At 44.9% G+C, this 23,093-nt stretch overlaps 1 protein-coding gene and 1 long non-coding RNA gene across 2 annotated transcripts; both read left to right on the top strand.

Annotated features, from left to right (window-relative positions):
* The first annotated feature begins 3,440 nt into the window (after positions 1 to 3,440).
* LOC121577354 lies at positions 3,441 to 5,375 on the top strand. Its single transcript, XR_006002611.1, has 3 exons — positions 3,441 to 3,518; positions 4,277 to 4,400; positions 5,265 to 5,375. It is a non-coding gene; the product is annotated as an uncharacterized LOC121577354 (long non-coding RNA).
* Positions 5,376 to 5,576: 201 nt separating this feature from the next.
* On the top strand, positions 5,577 to 8,510 carry LOC121577142 (low-density lipoprotein receptor-related protein 8-like). The gene is made up of 3 exons (XM_041890925.1): positions 5,577 to 5,785; positions 6,301 to 6,419; positions 8,365 to 8,510. The coding sequence occupies exons 1-3, from the start codon at positions 5,577 to 5,579 to the stop codon at positions 8,508 to 8,510; spliced, it is 474 nt and encodes a 157-aa protein (XP_041746859.1).
* The last annotated feature ends 14,583 nt before the right edge of the window (positions 8,511 to 23,093 follow it).

Genomic DNA, 23,093 nt, shown 5'->3' with positions numbered 1-23,093 from the left:
ACGTCATGAAGGTGGTCATCCAAACTATTAATTTCATCCGATCCAGAAGCCTGAATCACCGTCAGTTTGACAGCCTTCTCAGAGAGAAAGACCACATCTATGGCCTGCCATACCACACTGAGGTAAGATGGTTAAGCCGAGGTGCTGTGCTGAGGCGTTTCTTTGATTTACGAGAAGAAATTGAACAGTTCATGGAAGAAAAGGGCAAACCAGTGTTAGAATTTCATTCCGCAGAATGGATGCCGGACCTTGCATTTATGGTGGATGTTACAGAGCACCTGAATAACTTGAACAAACAGCTGCAAGGGCGCAACAAAGTTGTCACGCAGTATTATGACAGCATACGTTCTTTCAAGTTGAAGCTGTCATTGTGGGAGACGCAACTTGCCGGTGGTGATGCAGCTCACTTCCCCTGTCTGAAAAATGTGTGCGCGACCCAACATGTGGCAGACATGAAGCGGTTCAAAGATAAAATAACTGGACTGTTACGGGAGTTTGAGCAACGCTTTCAGATTTATGTTTATATGTTTTTATGTTGATGTGCTATTGTTTTTAATTGATTTTATTTTATTTGTATATTTAACCTATTCTTGACTCTGTGGTTCTTGCACTTGTTTGGGGAACAGGATTTCATTATTTTTATCTACATTTCTGCCTGAGAAATGACACCCTGATATAGTTCTGTGATCTGTGATATACTTCTGTGAATCACTGAGGCATTGTGTGTTTGTGTGTTCTTTGTCCTCCGAACTTTCAAATAACTTGAGGTGTTTTATGATTAATAGTGATGTTGTGCTTTTGGACACTGTCCTCAGGCTCCAGCTTTATGTTTATATGTTTTTATGTTGATGTGCTATTGTTTTTAATAGATTTTATTTTATTTGTATATTTAACCTATTCTTGACTCTGTGGTTCTTGCACTTGTTTGGGGAACAGGATTTCATTATTTTTATCTACATTTCTGCCTGAGAAATGACACCCTGATATAGTTCTGTGATCTGTGAAACAGTTCTGTTAATCACTGAGGCATTGTGTGTTTGTGTTCTTTTTCTTTAGAATTTTCAAATAAACTTGACGTGTTTTATGATGAATAGTGATGTTGTGCTTGTACTATTTTGGACACACTGTCCTCAGGCTCCAGCTTTATGTTGTATGTTGATCGTATTAAAACAAAGAAAACAATCTGAAGTTGTTGTTTTTAAGTTATATATACCATGATTTTTCCGGTCCGGCCCACTTGGGAATAGATTTTCCTCCATGTGGCCCCTGAGCTAAAATGAGTTTGACACCCCTGCTGTAGTGTGTTCTCAGGGTGTGAGTATGGGGTAATACCAAGCAGAAAGACTGAGGACAGGAGAGGGTTGGTGGTTTTTGGGAATATGGATAACTTGGGTTGCAAAATGGTCTTGATATGTCAAGATCCACCACCAATTATGCTATGCCCTTACCATTGTTAAGAAGTAAAAGAGAAGAGAAGCGACCCGACATACTGACCGTCAAGGACGAGTGGCCTACAAAATGGGAGTCAGAGAAGGGCAGACTGTCAGATTCAAAATAAGGGTTGGGGACGTAGCCAATGGGTGGGGTACATGTCAATAAGCAAATTGGGATTATAAAATCCTATTATATTTGTGTTCGGCCCCCACGGCGGATTGTTCCTAGACTCAAGTGTTTAAATACACTTGGGGATGGGCATATGAGACCGAGGGGGACTGAACATCCAGATGGGGGGTAAAGAGAAATCAAGACATCACCAATTATCAATTGGAGACTTAAGTTCGGAAGCACAGGAGAGAATTCTGAACCTTACAGCCCCTGTAACCGATGTGTGGTGGGCGTGTGCCAGTAAAGGCAGTGTAAGGCAGAGAATTCCAAAAGGGTGGCTAGATACATGCGCCCTGGTTATACTGGTTCAAATAGTTAGAATTAGTCACCAGGAACCAAGGATTAAACAGATGTAGGAGGAGTTTTAACAAAAAGGAGAATAGCCCTATTTAGATGGATGCGATTGGGATACCAAGGGGGGTATCGGATTGATACCGAGCTATGAAACAAATGGGGGAAGGGTTTACTACCACGTTCTTTTGGTGGGTGACAATAAACAAAATTGTGAATTGGATTAATTATATCTATTACGACCAACAACGATTTATTGGCTGGACTAGGGATGCAACGGAAGGTATCTTTTGAACAATTATCCGCCATCTCACTCCTATGACTTAGTAAAAAGAGGTTGGCTCTAGATCAGGCAGAAAGGGGTGGTGTCTATAGAATGGTAAGCCATTGTTGTACGTTTATCACTAACAATACCAGTCCTGATGGGAGTATCTCTAAAGCCCTAGTTGGTTTAGATAAACTATCAGCTGAAATGAAGAGCATGGCTGGAATGGAGGGAAACGGACTGTTCTCCTGGTTGGGGGAGTGGTTTGGTAAGTTCGCATCATTGGTGGTTACTGGATTTCTGACCCTAGTAGTTGTGTTTCTAATATTAATGTGCTGTACTGCCTGTGTAATTCCTTGTCTGAGAAAGTCTGTTACAGATGTCGTGCATACGGCTGGGATGATGCCCCTCCTAGGGGCTCAAGAAGGAGATGCAGACACTGAGATGGGGTTGACAAAGGATGACCCTTGGTTTGCTATTGTTGAGGTGGTGGAGTGACACCCTAGAGCGTGTCTAAAGGGGGCCAAAATGTATTAATCTTTGTGTTTTATTAATCTTTGTGTTTTATGTTTTATTAATCCTGTGTTTTATGCTTTATTAATCAAGTTAACTATTGTGAATGTTTGTCTTTCCTTATGTGAAGGTTTGAAGTTCCTGGGTGGCTGGTAGCCAACCTAGTACAAGTTGGGTGTAGATGGAAGGACTGAAGGCTTTTTTATTATCATTATTGCCTATTAATAAAAGTGTGATTCTTTTTGTTTGTATTGTATTTTAATGAGTGACACCCTAGAGGGTGTCAAAAGGGGGAATCCTACATTTCCCTGAAATTTCTTATTTTGGGTTCACACCCAAACACTGCCTCTTTGTTAGAACGCTCAAGGACATGTGTTCTGCTACAAAGATGTCTGAGGTTGCTGACTCTGGACAAGTTGCAAAACAACTAAACACCTGGCAACAGTGAAGCGCCAAGGGACTGGGACCAGCCTGTGCGCCAACGATAGGCTGAGTAAGTCTAAACCATGCTCAGTCTCTACTCTGATAGGCCAGCAGGGAGCGGGAACTATCTCTGTCAGAGTATTTAAAGAAGAACTTATAACAATGGACCAGTTCTCTGACTGCCCTGTGTGGTATTTCAGTGGACCCGTATATACGAACATCATATTTACCATTGAAGTGTTTTGCATTAATTAAAATACTAGTCTATTTTAGGAGACGTGTATTGACCTCTTTTTGTTCCAATACCAGATTTGAATTGACGCAAATTAACACTGTTCTCACCTGTGTGTAGACCTGCTGATGGGCTTCCTCTGTGACTGTCCCGATGGCATGAGGCTGGTGCACAACACCCAATGTGAGGGTGAGTGGTATCTCCGAGAGTCATTGATAGGGCCCAGAGTTTTTCCGGACCTCAAAGTTAAATTCAGAGACCAACAGTCGGTCCCAGGTCATGTGTTCATGAAAAACGAATGGCCCAAGTCATTTGGCGCACCAGCGCACTACAATGAATCTGTGATAATTGGTTGATTTAATGACTAATTAAGACCAATTAGTGGGGCCTCCCGAGTGGCGCAGTGGTCTAAGGCACTGCATCGCAGTGCTAGCTGTGCCACTAGAGATCCTGGTTCGAGTCCAGGCTCTGTCGCAGCCAGCCGCGACCGGGAGACCCATGGGGCGGCGCAGCCAGCGTCGTCCAGGTTAGGGGATGGTTTGGCCGGCAGGGATGTTCTTGTCCCATCACGCACTAGCGACTCCTGTGGCGGGCCGGGCGCAGTGCACGCTGACACGGTCGCCAGGTTTACGGTGTTTCCTCCGACACATTGGTGCGGCTGGCTTCCGGTTTAAGCGGGCATTGTGTCAAGAAGCAGTGCGGCTCGGCTCGGTTGGGTTGTGTTTCGGAGGACGCACGGCTCTCAACCTTCGCCTCTCACGAGTCCGTACGGGAGTTGCAGCGATGGGACAAAACTCTAACTACCAATTGGATACCACGAAATTGGGGAGAAAAAGGGGTCAAAAAAATAAAATACTAATTAGTGGAAAAAATATCAGAGAGTGAAAAGTGAATCCAGTCAGACATATCCTATTGAAATGATTAAGAAATACCCACTCTTTTCTCAGAAAGACACGTGCCTCAACACTGACGTCTGTGATCAGCTATGTGTACATGTCAACAGGACTTTCTCCTGCGACTGCCATGAGGGCTACCTGATGAGCCCAAGGACAGGGGAGTGCAAGGCTAAAGGTGAAGGCAAATGCTACTAGGGGAGTGCGCCGCTAAATACAGCAGGTTACTGATCTGATATGTTTGCACTTCCACAGTGATATGAATGGCGTGAGTACTTTATGACCTGAGAGCGTTGACGAGGCAAATGGTATGGCAGATTTCATTTATGACATGGTGCTGTTTTTGTTGTAAAACGTCTTGTACGTATAGGAAAAACCCTACCCTACCCAAAGAGCTGTCAACACCACCTCCACACCCACATATGGTATTCTTGTTTGCACCAGGACATAGGGTACAATAAGATGTTTGAATATGTTCCTTTTGGAACTCGTTCCTGTCAAATTGTAACCCAGCACAAACATTTATCAGCCCACCCACCCAAAGTGGGGAATTTGCACCACTTGACAGCTTCCTTTATCTAACAGGATTTTATGTGAATGTCAATGACTTACTGCAAGTATCTATTTTCTGTCCTTGTGAATGTGTGCGGAACAGAGGGCTTGAACAAGGGGTGTGTTGAGCGAAGCAGCATTTCTTGTGATCAGAGTAATTAATGATGGAGCTTACTATTTCTCTAGTGAATAGGAAGGATAAGAAATCCAAACATGTTGTTCCCCAACACTATTAGAATTTTTGCAACCAGGAAATGGCAGAGCAATTTCTGTATAGTGCAACTTTAAAAGAATAGAAAAACATGCACACTGCTCTTGCTAGTACCGTAAGCAAATAAACAAAAGTAATATTGGCAAGAGCAGTGTACAAGTTTATTTTGATGTGCATATCTGTCTACCTTCATTGATGCCCTTCTCGTCAATGTGCTTGTTGATGTAATTGTGTTCTTCCTGGGTGAGTGGCTGGGACTGATTTTGAGTGTACCTCCAGGAGATGTGGCTCAGCTGGTGTTGAGCAGTTCTGAGGGGGTACGCCGGGTCAACACTGCCGGTATGGAGTACAGGGAGATAGCTGCTCACTTATTGGGACCAGGGCCTATGGCTGCCTTCACTGCAAACCGCACTCTCTACTGGGCAAGGCCCGGACAAGGATCTATCTACAGGTACACACCTCGGAGTTCAAAAACACTTTCTGAATCTGTCCCTTATTAATAGCATTATTAATGTTCACCACAGGTATTTTGCTCTATGAAATAGGCCTAGATGTTAGTTCCCTTTTGATTATCTATCCTGTAGGATCTTCATGGATGGGAAGCCCCTGGATCCTGTCCTGCTGTTGAAAAGCCATGGTGCTGTCCTGGGTCTGGCTGTCGACTGGATCCATGAGCATCTCTACTGGACCAGCGCTGGCACTCACTCCATCGACGTGGCCCGTCTGGACGTCTCTGCACAACGCCTGCTGATGGGAGGGCTGGCCATGCCCACTGGAGTGGCTGTGGAACCCTTGTTGGGGTAGGCTGGATTGGAGGTTCTCAATATTGGTCTTGGAGACCTACTGTATATTCACCCAGGTTTTCATTTCAACTCATTGTGCTTAAAAAAAAGCCTAAACTAAATAATCATATTCTAAACATTATTTGTAAGAAATATTAGAAAGAAATCTCATTTTCAATATGGATTCTTCTTCTGAAGTCTAACTTAATTGTAACCAAAATGTAAATTAGTAGGCCGATCTAATTTGTGCTCAGCCTCCAACTTGCACAGGGTTCAGATAGACACTCAGATTGTTCAAAGTCTATCTAGAATGCACCCAGCAGAGATTTAAAATCAAATTCTATTTGTCACATACACGTGTTTAACAGATGTAATTGCGGGTGTAGCGAAATGCTTGTGCTTCTAGCTCCGACAGTGCAGTAATATCTAACAAGTAATATCTAACAATTTCACAACATAAACCCAATACACACTACAGATTTGGATGTCAATGCCAGATCCACTGTAGTCATGGAGAGTTCCTGTTTCCCCAGGCTCCTGTTCTGGGCAGAAGGTGGCAGCTCCCCCAGGATCGAGTGTGCTGGCCTGGATGGACAAGGCAGGCTGCCACTAATCACCTCAGCCATATGGAACCCAGTCGCCATCTCTCTGGGTACGTTTGGGTCATCTTCTATGCATGTCTTACACAGATAAGTGTAAAGGACGTCACGCTGCTTGCGAGTACCACTTCCTCCTGATTCGGCTCAAACCCAGGACCTCTGCTTACCTAGCACATGTGACCGCCCTCCCGAAGCGTCTTACCAGTCGCAACATGCAAAAAGCTAGCTAATGGCGCGCTAATGGGGAAACTTCAGGCTGAGGAGTAACTTTAACACATCCCAATGTGCTACATAAGCACCACCAACTGGTTTTATATTTATTGAAGTGTAAGTGTTTGGCTTACTACAGTCGTGGTCAAAAGTTTTTAGAATTACACAGTCTGCTGCCTCAGTTTTTATGATGGCAATTTACATAAACTCCAGAATGTTATGAAGAGTGATCAGAAGAATTGCAAGTCATTGCAAAGTCCCTCTTTGCCATGAAAATGAACTTAATCCCAAAAAAACATTTCCACTGCATTTCAGCCCTGCCACAAAAGGACCAGCTGACATCATGTCAGTGATTCTCTCGTTAACACAGGTGAGAGTGTTGACGAGGACAAGGCTAGAGATCACTCTGTCATGCTGATTGAGTTAGAATAACAGACTGGAAGCTTTAAAAGGAGGGTGGTGCTTGAAATCATTGTTCTTCCTCTGTTAACCATGGTTACCTGCAAGGAAACACGTGCCGTCATCATTGCTTTGCACAAAAAGAGCTTCACAGGCAAGGATATTGCTGCTAGTAAGATTACACCTAAATCAACCATTTATCAGATCATCAAGACCTTCAAGGAGAGAGGTTAAATTGTTGGGAAGAAGGCTTCAGGGCGCCCAAGAAAGTCCAGCAAGCGCCAGGACCATCTCCTAAAGTTGATTCAGCTGCGGGATCGGGGCACCACCAGTGCAGAGCTTGCTCAGGAATGGCAGCAGGCAGGTGTGAGTGCATCTGTACGCACAGTGAGGTGAAGACTTTTGGAGGATGGCCTGGTGTCAAGAAGGGCAGCAAAGAAGCAACTTCTCTCCAGGAAAAACATCAGGGACCGACTGATATTCTGCAAAAGGTACAGGGATTGGACTGCTGAGGACTGGGGTAAAGTCATTTTCACTGATGAATCCCCTTTCCGATTGTTTGGGGCATCCGGAAAAAAGGTTATCCGGAGAAGACAAGGTGAGCGCTACCATCAGTCCTGTGTCATGCCAACAGTAAAGCATCCTGAGACCATTCATGTGTGGGGTTGCTTCTCAGCCAAGGGAGTGGGCTCACTCACAATTTTGCCTAAGAACACAGCCATGAATAAAGAATGGTACCAAAACATCCTCAGAGAGCAACTTCTCCCAACCATCCAAGAACAGTTTGGTGACGAACAATGCCTTTTCCAGCATGATGGAGCACCTTGCCATAAGGCAAAAGTGACAACTAAGTGGCTCGGGGAACAAAACATCAACATTTTGGGTCTATGGCCAGGAAACTCCCCAGACCTTAATCCCATTGAGAACTTGTGGTCAATCCTCAAGAGGCGGGTAGACAAACAAAACCCCACAAATTCTGACAAACTCCAAGCATTGATTATGCAAGAATGGGCTGCCATCAGTCAGGATGTGGCCCAGAAGTTAATTGACACCATGCCAGGGCGGATTGCAGAGGTCTTGAATAAGAAGGGTCAACACTGCAAATATTGACTCTTTGCATCAACTTAATGTAATTGTCAATAAAAGCCTTTGACACTTATGGAATGCTTGTAATTATACTTCAGTATACCATATTAACAGCTGACAAAAATATCTAAAAACACTGAAGCAGCAAATTTTGTGAAGACCAATACTTGTGTCATTCTCAACTTTTGACCACGACTGTAGTTAGCAAAATGTAGTTTCATTTGGGATTTACAAAGACTGGTTTGATAAGTACCACTAAAAAGTCACAATTGTGCAGAGTTGAATAGTGTGTTTTTCCGACAGACATGCCTCGACGACTCCTGTACTGGGTTGACTCAAGGATGCGCACCATCTCGAGGGTTGGGTTCGACGGGCAGCATCGCAAAACCGTGGTGGAGTCCAATGGATACCTGGACAGGCCCTTCGGATTGGCAGTCATTGAGGTATAGACATCCAAATAACACTAAGGCCTTATTCCAATCTGGAGACCGACCCCTGTTCCCTTTCCTTTAGTCTTTGAAGACCCATGATCACAGATCTGAGAAGACTGAAGTTGGAGGAAATAGTACAAATGACTTACTCTCCATTACTTTAATGTTGCTTACACCTCAAGGGCAGACTGAAGTAGAGCATGTTTCTGATTTGGAATTCAGCCCCGATTTTAATTATTCCATATTTGGCCGTAAAGTGACCAACACAAAAGATTGATAGTACCTACTGTTCCATACACTCTCCTGCTCACTGCTCCCTCACTTCTCTCTCTGTGTTTACTGGAGTGAACAGGCCGTCCACTTCGTCAGTATACTACTGTGTTTACTGGAGTGAACAGGCCGTCCACTTCGTCAGTATACTACTGTGTTTACTGGAGTGAACAGGCCGTCCACTTCGTCAGTATACTACTGTGTTTACTGGAGTGAACAGGCCGTCCACTTCGTCAGTATACTACTGTGTTTACTGGAGTGAACAGGCCGTCCACTTCGTCAGTATACTACTGTGTTTACTGGAGTGAACAGGCCGTCCACTTCGTCAGTATACTACTGTGTTTACTGGAGTGAACAGGCCGTCCACTTCGTCAGACCTATTCTCTGGAGCAGGTTCACCAAACCTCGTCCAGTATATGCTACAGTGCCTTCAGTAAGTATTCACACCCCTTGAATTTTTCAACATTTTGTTGTTACTGCCTGAATTTAAAATAGATTAAATTCAGATGTTGTCACTGGTCTACACAAAATACCCCATAATGTCAAAATTTCTAAAAAATTTGACAAATTAATTAAAAATGAAAAGCTGAAGTGTTTTGAGTCAATAAGTATTCAACCACTTTGTTGTGGCAAGCCTAAATAAGTTCAGGAGTAAAAATGTGCTTAAAAAGTCACATAAGTTACATGGACTCACTGTTTGCAATAATAGTGTTTAACATGGTTTTTGAATGACTACCTCATCTCTGTACCCCACACATACAATTATCTGTAAGGTCCCTCAGTCCAGCAGTGAATTTCAAACACTGATTCAACCACAAAGACCAGGGAGGTTTTCCACTGCCTCGCAAAGAAGGACACCTATTGGTAGATGGTTAAAAATAGAAAAGCAGACATTGAATATCCCTTTGAGCATGGTGAAGTTATTCATTACGCTTTGGCTGGTGTATCAATACACCAGTGATCCAAGATGGCGTAGCAGTGCGGTCGTGTTCTCTGTTGTGTGTTCGTGTAAATAGCCTGTTTTTTGTATTTTACGTATGTATTTCCCTATCACACTTTTCATCCTTCTACTAAATATACTTTCCTGCAACCCGCCTCACTCAATGTGGAACGGATTCTATTATTTACTCACCTTTATCTAGAATCTCCAGTTGAAACTAGCTAGCCAGCTAACTAGATACTTGCTATTAGCCACCGTTAGCGGTTTTCACCCAGAACATCGGATTTTCTGCCGGAATAACTGAATCACTGGACATTAACACCGGATCGCAACTAGCTAGCCGCAACCGAATGGATGTTGCTGTAGGCTAATCACCACTGCCCCCGAAGCAAGCACCAGTTCGCATTGAGCTAGCCTCGAGCCAGGCCCATATCCCGGCTATCTTCCTCTTTGTCTACCGGACGGGAGTAGCCAGCTAACTAGCTACTTGCTATTAGCCATTGTTAGCGGTTTTTCTCCATTGTCCGTGGCCTGCACTACCTACCAGCCAGCTCTAGCCTGGACTATTATCGGCCTGTCTGCACAGCGCGTTATCGACCCAGAACATATCGGATTTTCTGCCGGAATCACTAACTCACTGAACCTTTAACACCGGATCATCGCAACTAGCTAGCTGCAACCAAATGGATGTTGTTGTTGGCTAATCAGCCTTGAGCTAGCCTGGAGTCAGGCACATCTCCCGGCTATCTACCTCTGTCAACCGGGCGGGACCTCCTAGAGTTGACACGGAGCCCCGCCGATCCATCACGACTGGTTTGCTGACTTAATCGTCTGTGGTTTCAACAGGCTTCCCGTTGCGACGACCACGAAGATCCATCTGCTAGCCCCAGTCCGCTAGCACACGCAAACAACAGCCGTGCTTCCTGCTCGCTGTGCTGTAGCACCAATTCGAACTGCTCTCGGACTCACATATTGCTGTTCACTGGACCTTATGATCACTCAGCTGCACAGCTGATGCCTGTTGGACTGTTCCTTTACACGGTACCCTGTCCTGTTTATCTGTTTAGCCTCAGCCCAAACTTTCATCGCCATTATCAGTTGTTGTCTTAGCTCTCTCTAATAACACCTGTGATTGCTTTATGCCTCTCTCCCATGTCAATATGCCTTGCCTATTGCTGTTCCAGCTAGTTCTTATTATACAATTTCACTGTAGAACCCCAAGTCCCTCTCAAATAGCTCCTTTGTTCCAACCCCCATACACGCCGAGACCGGCTCAATCGGTGCCTCCAGTGATGCTCTCTCTTTCATTGTTACCCAACGCTTAGGTTTACCTCCACTGTACTCATATCCTTCCATATCCTTGTATGTACATAATGCCCTGAATCTATTCTACAACGCCCGGAAATCTGCCCCCTTTATTCTCTGTACCCAACGCACTAGAAGACCAGTTCTTAAAGCCTTTAGCCGTATCCTTATCCTAGTCCTCCTCTGTTCCTCTGGTGATGTAGAGGCTAACCCAGGCCCTGCAGCCCCCAGTATCACTCCTACTCCCCAGGAGCTATCATTTGTTGACTTCTGTAACCGTAAAAGCTTTGGTTTTCTGCACGTTAACATCAGAAGCCTCCTTCCTAAGTTTGAGTTATTCACTGCGTTCGCACACTCCGCCAACCCTGATGTTCTAGCAGTGTCTGAATCCTGGCTTAGGAAGGCCACCAAAAATTCAGAAATGTCCATCCCCAACTACAACATTTTCCGTCTAGATAGAACTGCCAAAGGGGGTGGAGTTAGCCTGCAGAGCTCTATCATACTATCCAGGTCTGTGCCCAAACAGTTTGAGCTCCTACTTCTAAAAATCCACCTTTCCAGAAATAAGTCTCTCACTGTTGCCACTTGCTACAGACCCCCCTTAGCCCCCAGCTGTGCCCTGGACACCATATGTGAACCGATTGCCCCCCATCTATCCTCAGAGTTCGTACTGCTTGGTGACCTAAACTGGGATATGCTTAACACCCCGGCCATCCTACAATCCAAACTAGATGCCCTCAATCTCACACAAATTATCAAGGAACCTACCAGGTACAACCCTAAATCCGTAAACATGGGCACCCTCATAGATATCATCCTGACTAACTTACCCTCTAAATACACCTCCGCTGTCTTCAACCAGGATCTCAGCGATCACTGCCTTATTGCCTGCGTCCGTAACGGGTCCGCGGTCAAACGACCACCCCTCATCACTGTCAAACGCGCCCTAAAACACTTTAGCGAGCAGACCTTCCTAATTGACCTGGCCCAGGTATCCTGGATGGATATCGATCTCATTCCGTCAGTAGAGGATGCCTGGTTGTTCTTTAAAAGTGCTTTCCTCTCCATCTTAAATAAGCATGCCCCATTCAAAAAAATCAGAACTAAGAACAGATATAGCCCCTGGTTCTCCTCAGACTTGACTGCCCTTGACCAGTACAAAAACATCCTGTGGTGTACTGCATTAGCATCGAATAGCCCCCGCGATATGCAACCTTTCAGGGAAGTTAGGAACCAATATACACAAGCATTTAGGAAAGCAAAGGCTAGCTTTTTCAAACATAAATGTGCATCCTGTAGCACTAACTCCCAAAAAGTTTTGGGACACTATAAAGTTCATGGAGAATAAGAGCACCTCCTCCCAGCTGCCCACTGCACTGAGGCTAGGAAACACTATCACCACCGATAAATCTACAATAATCGAGAATTTCAACAAGCATTTTGCTACGGCTGGCCACGCTTTCCACCTGGTTACCACTACCCCGGCCACCACCTCTGCACCCTCCGCTGCAACTTGCCCATGCCTAATGTTTTGTACACTGTGCATGTTGCTTTTTTGCTTATGAAGCGCTTTGAGATTTTTATATTGAAAGGCACTATAATTTACTTTATTATTATAGTGTATACATCATCCATTATCACAATTGGGTCTTGTTCGTGAGGTTAGCAATAACAGCAAAAACATGAGCCGTACAAAACATTTTCCATTTAGTATATTTAATGCGATTACTTGATTGCAGAATTGTTCTTTTTGCTTTTTTATATAGTCGTTTCTCACCCACTTCCAGACCCAGCGCTGTCTGATACAACCAATGCTGGAATCCTTTCACTTATAGGTGGGTTTTGTACTATATTTAGCAATGATTCCATCATATTTAGATCTCTTATGGTGTGTGTGTGTGTATATATATATCTGATTAATATAATCTCTAGTAAAGTTCCACAGATGATATATACAGTGGGGAGAACAAGTATTTGATACACTGTCGATTTTGCAGGTTTTCCTACTTACAAAGCATGTAGAGGTCTGTCATTTTTATCATGTGTACACTTCAACTTTGAGAGACGGAATCTAAAACAAAAATCCAGAAAATCACATTTGTATGATTTTTAAGTAATTAATTTGCATTTTATTGCATGACATAAGTATTTGATCACCTACCAACCAATAAGAATTCCGGCTCTCACAGACCTGTTAGTTTTTCTTTAAGAAGCCCTCCTGTTCTCCACTCATTACCTGTATTAACTGCACCTGTTTGACCTGGTTACCTGTATAAAAGACACCTGTCCACACACTCAATCAAATAGACTCCAACCTCTCCACAATGGCCAAGACCAGAGAGCTGTGTAAGGACATCAGGGATAAAATTGTAGACCTGCACAAGGCTGGGATGGGCTACAGGACAATAGGCAAGCAGCTTGGTGAGAAGGCAACAACTGTTGGCGCAATTATTAGAAAATGGAAGAAGTTCAAGATGACGGTCAATCACCCTCGGTCTGGGGCTCCATGCAAGATCTCACCTCGTGGGGCATCAATGATCATGAGGAAGGTGAGGGATCAGCCCAGAACTACACAGCAGGACCTGGTCAATGACCTGAAGAGAGCTGGGACCACAGTCTCAAAGAAAACCATTAGTAACACAGTATGCCGTCATGGATTAAAATCCTGCAGCGCACGCAAGGTCCCCCTGCTCAAGCCAGCGCATGTCCAGGCCCGTCTGAAGTTTGCCAATGGCCATCTGGATGATCCAGAGGAGGAATGGGAGAAGGTCATGTGGTCTGATGAAACAAAAATAGAGCTTTTTGGTCTAAACTCCACTCGCCGTGTTTGGAGGAAGAAGAAGGATGAGTACAACCCCAAGAACACCATCCCAACCGTGCAGCATGGAGGTGGAAACATCATTCTTTGGGGATGCTTTTCTGCAAAGGGGACAGGACGACTGCACCGTATTGAGGGGAGGATGGATGGGGCCATGTATCCCGAGATCTTGGCCAACAACCTCCTTCCCTCAGTAAGAGCATTGAAGATGCGTCATGGCTGGGTCTTCCAGCATGACAACGACCCGAAACACACAGCCAGGACAACTAAGGAGTGGGTCCGTAAGAAGCATCTCAAGGTCCTGGAGTGGCCTAGCCAGTCTCCAGACCTGAACCCAATAGAAAATCTTTGGAGGGAGCTGAAAGTCCGTATTGCCCAGCGACAGCCCCGAAACCTGAAGGATCTGGAGAAGGTCTGTATGGAGGAGTGGGCCAAAATCCCTGCTGCAGTGTGTGCAAACCTGGTCAAGACCTACAGGAAATGTATGATCTCTGTAATTGCAAACAAAGGTTTCTGTACCAAATATTAAGTTCTGCTTTTCTGATGTATCAAATACTTATGTCATGCAATAAAATGCAAATTAATTACTTAAAAATCATACAATGTGATTTTCTGGATTTTTGTTTTAGATTCCGTCTCTCACAGTTGAAGTGTACCTATGATAAAAATTACAGACCTCTACATGCTTTGTAAGTAGGAAAACCTGCAAAATCGACAGTGTATCAAATACTTGTTCTCCCCACTGTGTGTGTGTGTGTGTGTGTGTGTGTGTGTGTGTGTGTGTGTGTGTGTATATAATCTGTGGAACTGTACTAGAGATGATAATCAGATGTAAGGAAAGATTCAAATGATATTTGATATGTGTCAGTGCTTATGGTTTATATAGAAACAGCAGCTGTTTATATGCAAAAAAAAACTGTAACCCTTTATTTTAAAGTACACATAATGGCCACTTATTTGTAGTTTATAAGTGTCTATATAAGTATCTAATACTGCATTTGATGTGTTATTAGGTGTGCCCCTTTCTGTCCAATGTGGTCGTTTCTGGACAACATTTCTGCAGATAAGAACCCTTTATATGGAACACATCGTTATGCAGATGTGCATAATATGCTGCGGTAGACAAGATGGCGTACTGACTACACAGCGGTAAAAATCACCTCAAGATAAAAACAGAATATTCAATATCAGTAAGTTAGACTAAATATTAGCACTTCATATATTCGAGGGTAATAACATTCAATCTGGATAATAACACAACAAATTATAAGGATAGAGAAATGTATCGACAAATATTACAACAACACGCAACACCCAAACATGACGGAAGATAAACGAGGAGAATCAATCTCCAAGAGAAAACGTGACTTGTCGACTGATAGATGATTTATGCTTCTCACCACTGGGACTAGTAAGTGTGGAAAGCGACCTGTTGAAGTCAATAAATGACAAACCGGGCATACTAGAGTTGGTCAGTAATGATGTATGTATCGAGTTATATTTTTTTGGTGAGGGAGGCCCTGCTCTCTCCTTTCCCAGATGTTTAGTTCATTTCATTCCGATCTCCTCTGCATTATTGTAGCCATCTGCTACAGCCTGTCAACTATGCCTCTGCCTATCCCTGTTCTCTCCTCTCCTCACAGGCTACACAAACGCCTCACACCGCGTGGCTGCTGCCTCTCTAACCTGGTGGTCCCTGCACGCACCACACACCTGGAGTTCCAGGTCTCAGGCAGCCTCTGGAACTGCCGTTCTGCTGCCAACAAGGCTGACTTCATCCCAGCCTATGCTACCCTCCAGTCCCTCGACTTCCTGGCGCTGACGGAAACATGGATTACCACTGAAAACACTGCTACTCCTACTGCTCTCTCCTCGTCTGACCATGTGTTCTCGCATACCCCGAGAGCATCTGGTCAGAGGGGTGGTGGCACAGGAATCCTCATCTCTCCCAAGTGGTCATTCTCAATTTTTCCCCTAACCCATCTGTCTATCTCCTCATTTGAATTCCACGCTGTCACAGTCACTAGCCCATTTAAGCTTAATATCCTTGTCATCTATCGCCCTCCAGGTTCCCTTGGAGAGTTCATCAATGAGCTTGACGCCTTGATAAGTTCCTTTCCTGAGGATGGCTCACCCTTCACAGTTTTGGGGGATTTCAACCTCCCTACGTCTACATTTGACTCATTTCTCTCTGCCTCCTTCTTTCCACTCCTCTCCTCTTTTGACCTCACCCTCTCACCGTCCCCCTACTCACAAGGCAGGCAATACGCTTGACTTCATCTTTACTAGATGTTGCTCTTCTACTAATCTCACTGCAACTCCCCTCCATGTCTCCGACCACTACTTTGTATCCTTTTCTCTCTCGCTCTCCTCCAACACTACTCACTCTGCCCCTACACAGATGGTAACGCGCCGCCGCAACCTTCGCTCTCTCTCTCCCACTACTCTCTCCTCTTCCATCCTATCATCTCTTCCCTCTGCTCAATCCTTCTCCCTCCAATCTCCTGATTCTGCCTCCTCAACCCTCCTCTCCTCCCTTTCTGCATCCTTTGACTCCCTGTGTCCCCTATCCTCCCGGCCGGCTCGGTCCTCCCCTCCAGCTCCGTGGCTTGATGACTCATTGCGAGCTCACAGAACAGAGCTCCGGGCAGCTGAGCGGAAATGGAAGAAAACTAAACTCCCTGCCGACCTGGCATCTTTTCACTCCCTCCTCTCTACATTTTCTTCATCTGTTTCTGCTGCTAAGGCCACTTTCTACCACTCTAAATTCCAAGCATCTGCCTCTAACCCTAGGAAGCTCTTTGCCACATTCTCCTCACTGCTGAATCCCCCTTCTCTGTGGATGACTTCGTCAACCACTTTGAAAAGAAGGTTGACGACATCCGATCGTCGTTTGTTATGTCTAATGACACTGCTGGTCCTGCTCACACTGCCCTACCCTATGCTTTGACTTCTTTCTCCCCTCTCTCTCCAGATAAAATCTTGCGACTAGTGACTGCAGGCCGCCCAACAACCTGCCCGCTTGACCCCATCCCCTCCTCTCTTCTCCAGACCATCTCCGGTGACCTTCTCCCCTACCTCACCTCGCTGATCAACTCATCCTTGACCGCTGGCTATGTCCCTTCCGTCTTCAAGAGAGCGAGAGTTGCTCCCCTTCTCAAAAAACCAACACTCGATCCCACTGATGTCAACAACTACAGACCAGTATCCCTTCTTTCTTTTCTTTCCAAAACTATTGAGCGTGCCGTCTTTAGCCAACTCTCTTGCTATCTCTCTCAGAATGACCTTCTTGATCCAAACCAGTCAGGTTTCAGGACTGGTCATTCAACTGAGACTGCTCTTCTCTGTGTCACGGAGGCTCTCCGCACTGCTAAAGCTAACTCTCTCTCCTCTGCTCTTGTCCTTCTAGACCTGTCTGCTGCCTTTGATACTGTGAACCATCAGATCCTCCTCTCCACCCTCTCCGAGCTGGGCATCTCCGGCGCGGCTCACTCCTGGATTGCGTCCTACCTGACCGGTCGCTCCTACCAAGTGGCGTGGCGAGAAGCTGTCTCTGCACCACGTGCTCTCACCACTGGTGTCCCCCAGGGCTCAGTTCTAGGCCCTCTCCTTTTCTCCCTATACACCAAGTCACTTGGCTCTGTCATATCCTCACATGGCCTCTCCTATCATTGCTACGCTGACGATACACAACTAATCTTCTCCTTTCCCCCTTCTGATAACCAGGTGGCGAATCGCATCTCTGCATGTCTGGCAGACATATCAGTATGGATGACCACCTCAAGCTGAACCCTGGCAAGACGGAGCTGCTCTTCCTCCCGGGGAAGGACTGCCCGTTCCATGATCTCGCCATCACGGTTGACAACTCCGTTGTGTCCTCCTCCCAGAGTGCGAAGAGCCTTGACGTGACCCTGGACAACACCCTGTCGTTCTCCGCTAACATCAAGGCGGTGACCCGATCCTGCAGGTTCATGCTCTACAACATTCGAGAGTACGACCCTGCCTTACACAGGAAGCGGCACAGGTCCTAATCCAGGCACTTGTCATCTCCCCGTCTGGATTACTGCAACTCGCTGTTGGCTGGGCTCCCTGCCTGTGCCATTAAACCCCTACAACTCATCCAGAATGCCGCAGCCCGTCTGGTGTTCAACCTTCCCAAGTTCTCTCACGTCACCCCCTCCTCCGCACACTCCACTGGCTTCCAGTTGAAGCTCGCATCCGTTACAAGACCATGGTGCTTGCCTATGGAGCAGTGAGGGAACGGCACCTCCGTACCTTCAGGCTCTGATCAGTCCCTACACCCAAACGAGGGCATTGCGTTCATCCACATCTGGCCTGCTGGCTCCCCTTCCTCTGCGGAAGCATAGTTCCCGCTCAGCCCAGTCAAAACTGTTCGCTGCTCTGGCACCCCAATGGTGGAACAAGCTCCCTCACGACGCCAGGACAGCGGAGTCACTCACCACCTTTGAAACCCCACCTCTTTAAGGAATACCTGGGATAGGATAAAGTAATCCTTCTACCTCCCCCCTCCATGCAGATCTGCTCTAGAGCAGTGATGTTTTTGGGCTGTCGCTGGGCAACACAGACTTTCAACTCCCTCCAAAGATTTTCTATGGGGTTGAGATCTGGAGACTGGCTAGGCCACTCCAGGACCTTGAAATGCTTCACGATACATGGCCCCATTCATTCTTTCCTTTACACGGATCAGTCGTCCTGGTCCCTTTGCAGAAAAACAGCCCCAAAGCATGATGTTTCCACCCCTATGCTTCACAGTAGGTATGGTGTTCTTTGGATGCAACTCAGCATTCTTTGTCCTCCAAACACAACGAGTTTTTACCAAAAAGTTCTATTTTGGTTTCATCTGACCATATGACATTCTCCCAATCCTCTTCTGGATCATCCAAATGCACTCTAGCAAACTTCAGACGGGCCTGGACATGTACTGGCTTAAGCAGGGGGACACGTCTTGCACTGCAGGATTTGAGTCCCTGGCGGCGTAGTGTGTTACTGATGGTAGGCTTTGTTATTTTGGTCCCAGCTCTCTGCAGGTCATTCACTAGGTCCCCCCGTGTGGTTCTGGGATTTTTGCTCACCGTTCTTGTGATCATTTTGACCCCACGGGGTGAGATCTTGCGTGGAGCCCCAGATTGAGGGAGATTATCAGTGGTCTTGTAAGTCTTTCATTTCCTAATAATTGCTCCCACAGTTGATTTCTTCAAACCAAGCTGCTTACCTATTGCAGATTTAGTCTTCCCAGCCTGGTGCAGGTCTACAATTTTGTTTCTGGTGTCCTTTGACAGCTCTTTGGTCTTGGCCATAGTGGAGTTTGGAGTGTGACTGTTTGAGGTTGTGGACAGGTGTCTTTTATACTGATAACAAGTTCAAACAGGTGCCATTAATACAGGTAACGAGTGGAGGACAGAGGAGCCTCTTAAAGAAGAAGTTACAGGTCTGTGAGAGCCAGAAATCTTGCTTGTTTGTAGGTGACCAAATACTTATTTTCCACCATAATTTGCAAATAAATTCATTAAAAATCCTACAATGTGATTTTCTGGATATTTTTTTCTCAATTTGTCCGTCATAGTTGACGTGTACCTATGATGAAAATTACAGGCCTCATCTTTTTAAGTGGGAGAACTTGCACAATTGGTGGCTGACTAAATACTTTTTTCCCCCACTGTGTGTGTGTGTGTATGTGTGTGTGTATATATATATATATATATATATATATACACACACACACACACACACACACACACACATTTGCAGTGGTCTCTTAATTTTTTCCACAGCTGTATCTTAAATCAGCATCTCTACATGTATGACAGCCATTCCATTCCAGTGTCTGTTGAATTCCAACACAGGCACACCTCATTCTACTGAATTAGGTACTGATTAGGTGATCACCTTAACCAAATCTTATTTAACGAGGAAAAGTATAAAAACCACTGCTGTGGTCATCACTATCCTCTTGCAATAGGACCAGCTGGATGGCAAAAACAGTGCTAATAGTACCTCAAAAGTAATATTAATCAAAAAATAACTACTGACCATGCCAAAAGAGTTGAAAAGGAAAGTTTTGAGTGAGGAAAAGAAGGGTTCAATTCTGGCTTTAATGGCAGAGGGATACAATGAGCGTCAGGTTGCTTCCATCCTTAAAATTTCAAATACGGCGGTTCATAAGAACAAGGCCAAGCAGCAGACATTGGGGACAACAAAGCTACAGACCGGCAGAGGGCAAAAACGACTCTACTGACCAGAATGACCGCCAACTCATTCGAATGTCACTCAACAACCATAGGATGACATCAAGTGACCTACAAAAAGAATGGCAAACAGCAGCTGGGGTGAAGTGCACGGCGAGGACTGTTCGAAACAGGCTCCTAGGGGCAGGGCTGAAGTCGTGCAAAGCTAGAAAAAAGCCCTTCATCAATGAGAAGCAAAGAAGAGCCAGGCTGAGGTTTGCAAAAGACCATAAGGATTGGACCGTAGAGGACTGGAGTAAGGTTATGATGTTGTGTATATATTAATGTACATTTCACATGTATATATTTAGTGCATTCGGAAAGTATTCAGACCCTTCACTTTTTCCATATTTTGTTACGTTGAAGCCTTATTCTAAAATTGATTAAAGTACACACAATACCCCATAATGACAGTGAAAACAGGTTTTTTGACATTTTTGCTAATGTATTACCTTTATTAACTCTTTATTAACTCTTAACCTTTATTAACCTTATGTACTCCTGAATGGCGCAGTGGTCTAAGGCACTGCATCGCAGTGCTAACTGTGCCACTAGAGATCCTGGTTCGAATCCAGGCTCTGTCGCAGCCGGCCGCGACCGGGAGACTCATGGGGCGGCGCACAATTGGCCCAGTGTCGTCCAGGGTAGGGGAGGGAATGGCCGGCAGGGATGTAGCTCAGTTGATAGAGCATGGCGTTTGCAACGCCAGGGTTGTGGGTTCGATTCCCACGGGGGGCCAGTATAAAAAAAAATATGTATTCACTAACTGTAAGTCGCTCTGGATAAGAGCGTCTGCTAAATGACGTAAATGTAAATGTCATCTTCTCTGATGTGTCCAATTTTCAGCTTTGCCCAACACCTGGACATCTAATGGTTAGACGGAGACCTGGAGAGGCCTACAAGCCACAGTGCCTCGCACCACTGTGAAATTTGGTGGAGGATCGGTGATGATCTGAGGGTGCTTTAGCAAGGCTGGAATGGGGCAGATTTGTCTTTGTGAAGGACGCATGAATCAAGCCACGTACAAAAACAGTTGCTCTGACATTGTTCCCCAGCTCTGAGGATTGGTTTTTCCAGCAGGATAATGCGCCATGCCACACAGCCAGGTCAATCAAGGTGTGGATGGAGGACCACCAGATCAAGACCCTGTCATGGCCAGCCCAATCTCCAGACCTGAACCCCATTGAAAACTTCTGGAACGTGATCAAGAGGAATATGGATGTTCACAAGCCATCAAACAAAGCCGAGCTGCTTGAATTTTTGCGCCAGGAGTGGCATAAAGTCACCCAACATCAATGTGAAAGACTGGTGGAGAGCATGCCAAGACGCATGAAAGCTGTGATTGAAAATCAGGGTTATTCCACCAAATATTGATTTCTAAACTCTTCCTAAGTTAAAACATTAGTATTGTGTTGTTTTAAAAATGTGTTGTTGTTTTTGCATTATTTGAGGTCTGACAACACTACATCTTTTTTGTTATTTTGACCAGTTGTCATTTTCTGCAAATAAATGCTCTAAATTACAATTTATTTTGGGGGAATTTGGGAGAGATGTTGTCAGTAGTTTAGAGAATAAATCAAAAATGTTATTTTTACCCAAACATATACCTGTAAATAGTAAAACCAGAGAAACTGATAATATTGCGGTGGTCTCTTAATTTTATGTATGTATGTATGTATGTATGTATGTATGTATGTATGTATGTATGTATGTATGTGGAAAAAAACATATGGGGGATTGGAAGTGATGCAGACAATTACATTGATGGAAGTTACAATCTAACTGAAATATTAAAGCTGATCTACCCCCTAAAAAAAATTATAATATGCTGCGACCCTAATTAAAACGTTTTAATAACTCAATATAACAAAAACGTAGCTAAGTTGTAACATTTGAAACGTAAAAAAATAAATACAAAATGTTTTGCATTGCATGGATCACAGGTGCGGTTGAATGCAGCATTGCTGTATGGTGCACTCAATGTCTTGTAGGCCTAGTTGAGTAGCCAGCCTAGCCTACTGCTCAAATGTTGCCTACATCTTTTGCTTGCTGTGACTTGTAGTGCAGCGCATCGCGGGCCAAAATGAATTGATAATCCAAATTATTGCGCTGCCAGATAGAAATGTCACGGCCTGGATTCGGCCCATGGTCCTTGTTTGACACGTGCCTTAGTTCCACATTGAGACATGTAATAAAGAGCAATTTACACACCGAACAAAAATATAAAATCAACATGTAAAGTGTTGGTCCCATATTTCATAAGCTGAAATAAAATAACCCCGAAATGTTCCATATGCACAAAAAGCTTATTTCTCACAAATTGTGAACACATTTGTTTACATCCCTGTTAGTGAGCATTTCTCCTTTGCCAAGATAATCCATCCACCTGACAGGTGTGACAAATCAAGAAGCTGATTAAATAGCATGATCATTACACAGGTGCACCTTGTGCTGGGGACAATAAAAGGCCACAGTTTTGTCACACAACAATGTCACAGATGTTTTGAGGGAGCGTGCAATTGGCATTCTGACTGCAGAAATGTCCACCAGAGCTGTTGCCAGAGAATTTACTGTTAATTTCTCTACCATAAACCATTTTAGAGAATTTGACAGTACGTCCAACCGGCCTCACAACCGCAGACCACGTGTATGGCGTCATCTGGACAAACGGTTTGCTGATGTCAATGTTGTGAACAGAGTGCCCCGTGGTGGCGGTGGGGTTATGGTATGGGCAGACATCAGCTACGGACAACAAACACAATTGTATTTTATCAATGACAATTTGAATGCACAGAGATACTGTGACGAGATCCTGAGGCCCATTGTCGTGCCATTCATCCACCCCAATCACCTCATTTTTCAGTATAATAATGCATGCCCCATGTCGCATGGATATGTACACAATTCCTGGAAGCTGAAAATGTCCCGGTTCTTCCATGGCTGGCCATGCTTTCCATCTGGCTACCACTAACCCGGCCACCAACTCTGCACCCTCTGCTGCAACTTGCCCATGCCCCCCCCGC

The sequence above is a fragment of the Coregonus clupeaformis genome, chromosome 11 (assembly GCF_020615455.1).
Source record: "Coregonus clupeaformis isolate EN_2021a chromosome 11, ASM2061545v1, whole genome shotgun sequence".
In the NCBI taxonomy this organism is placed as follows: Eukaryota; Metazoa; Chordata; class Actinopteri; order Salmoniformes; family Salmonidae; genus Coregonus; species Coregonus clupeaformis.
This window is presented reverse-complemented; position numbering and strand designations above follow the sequence as displayed.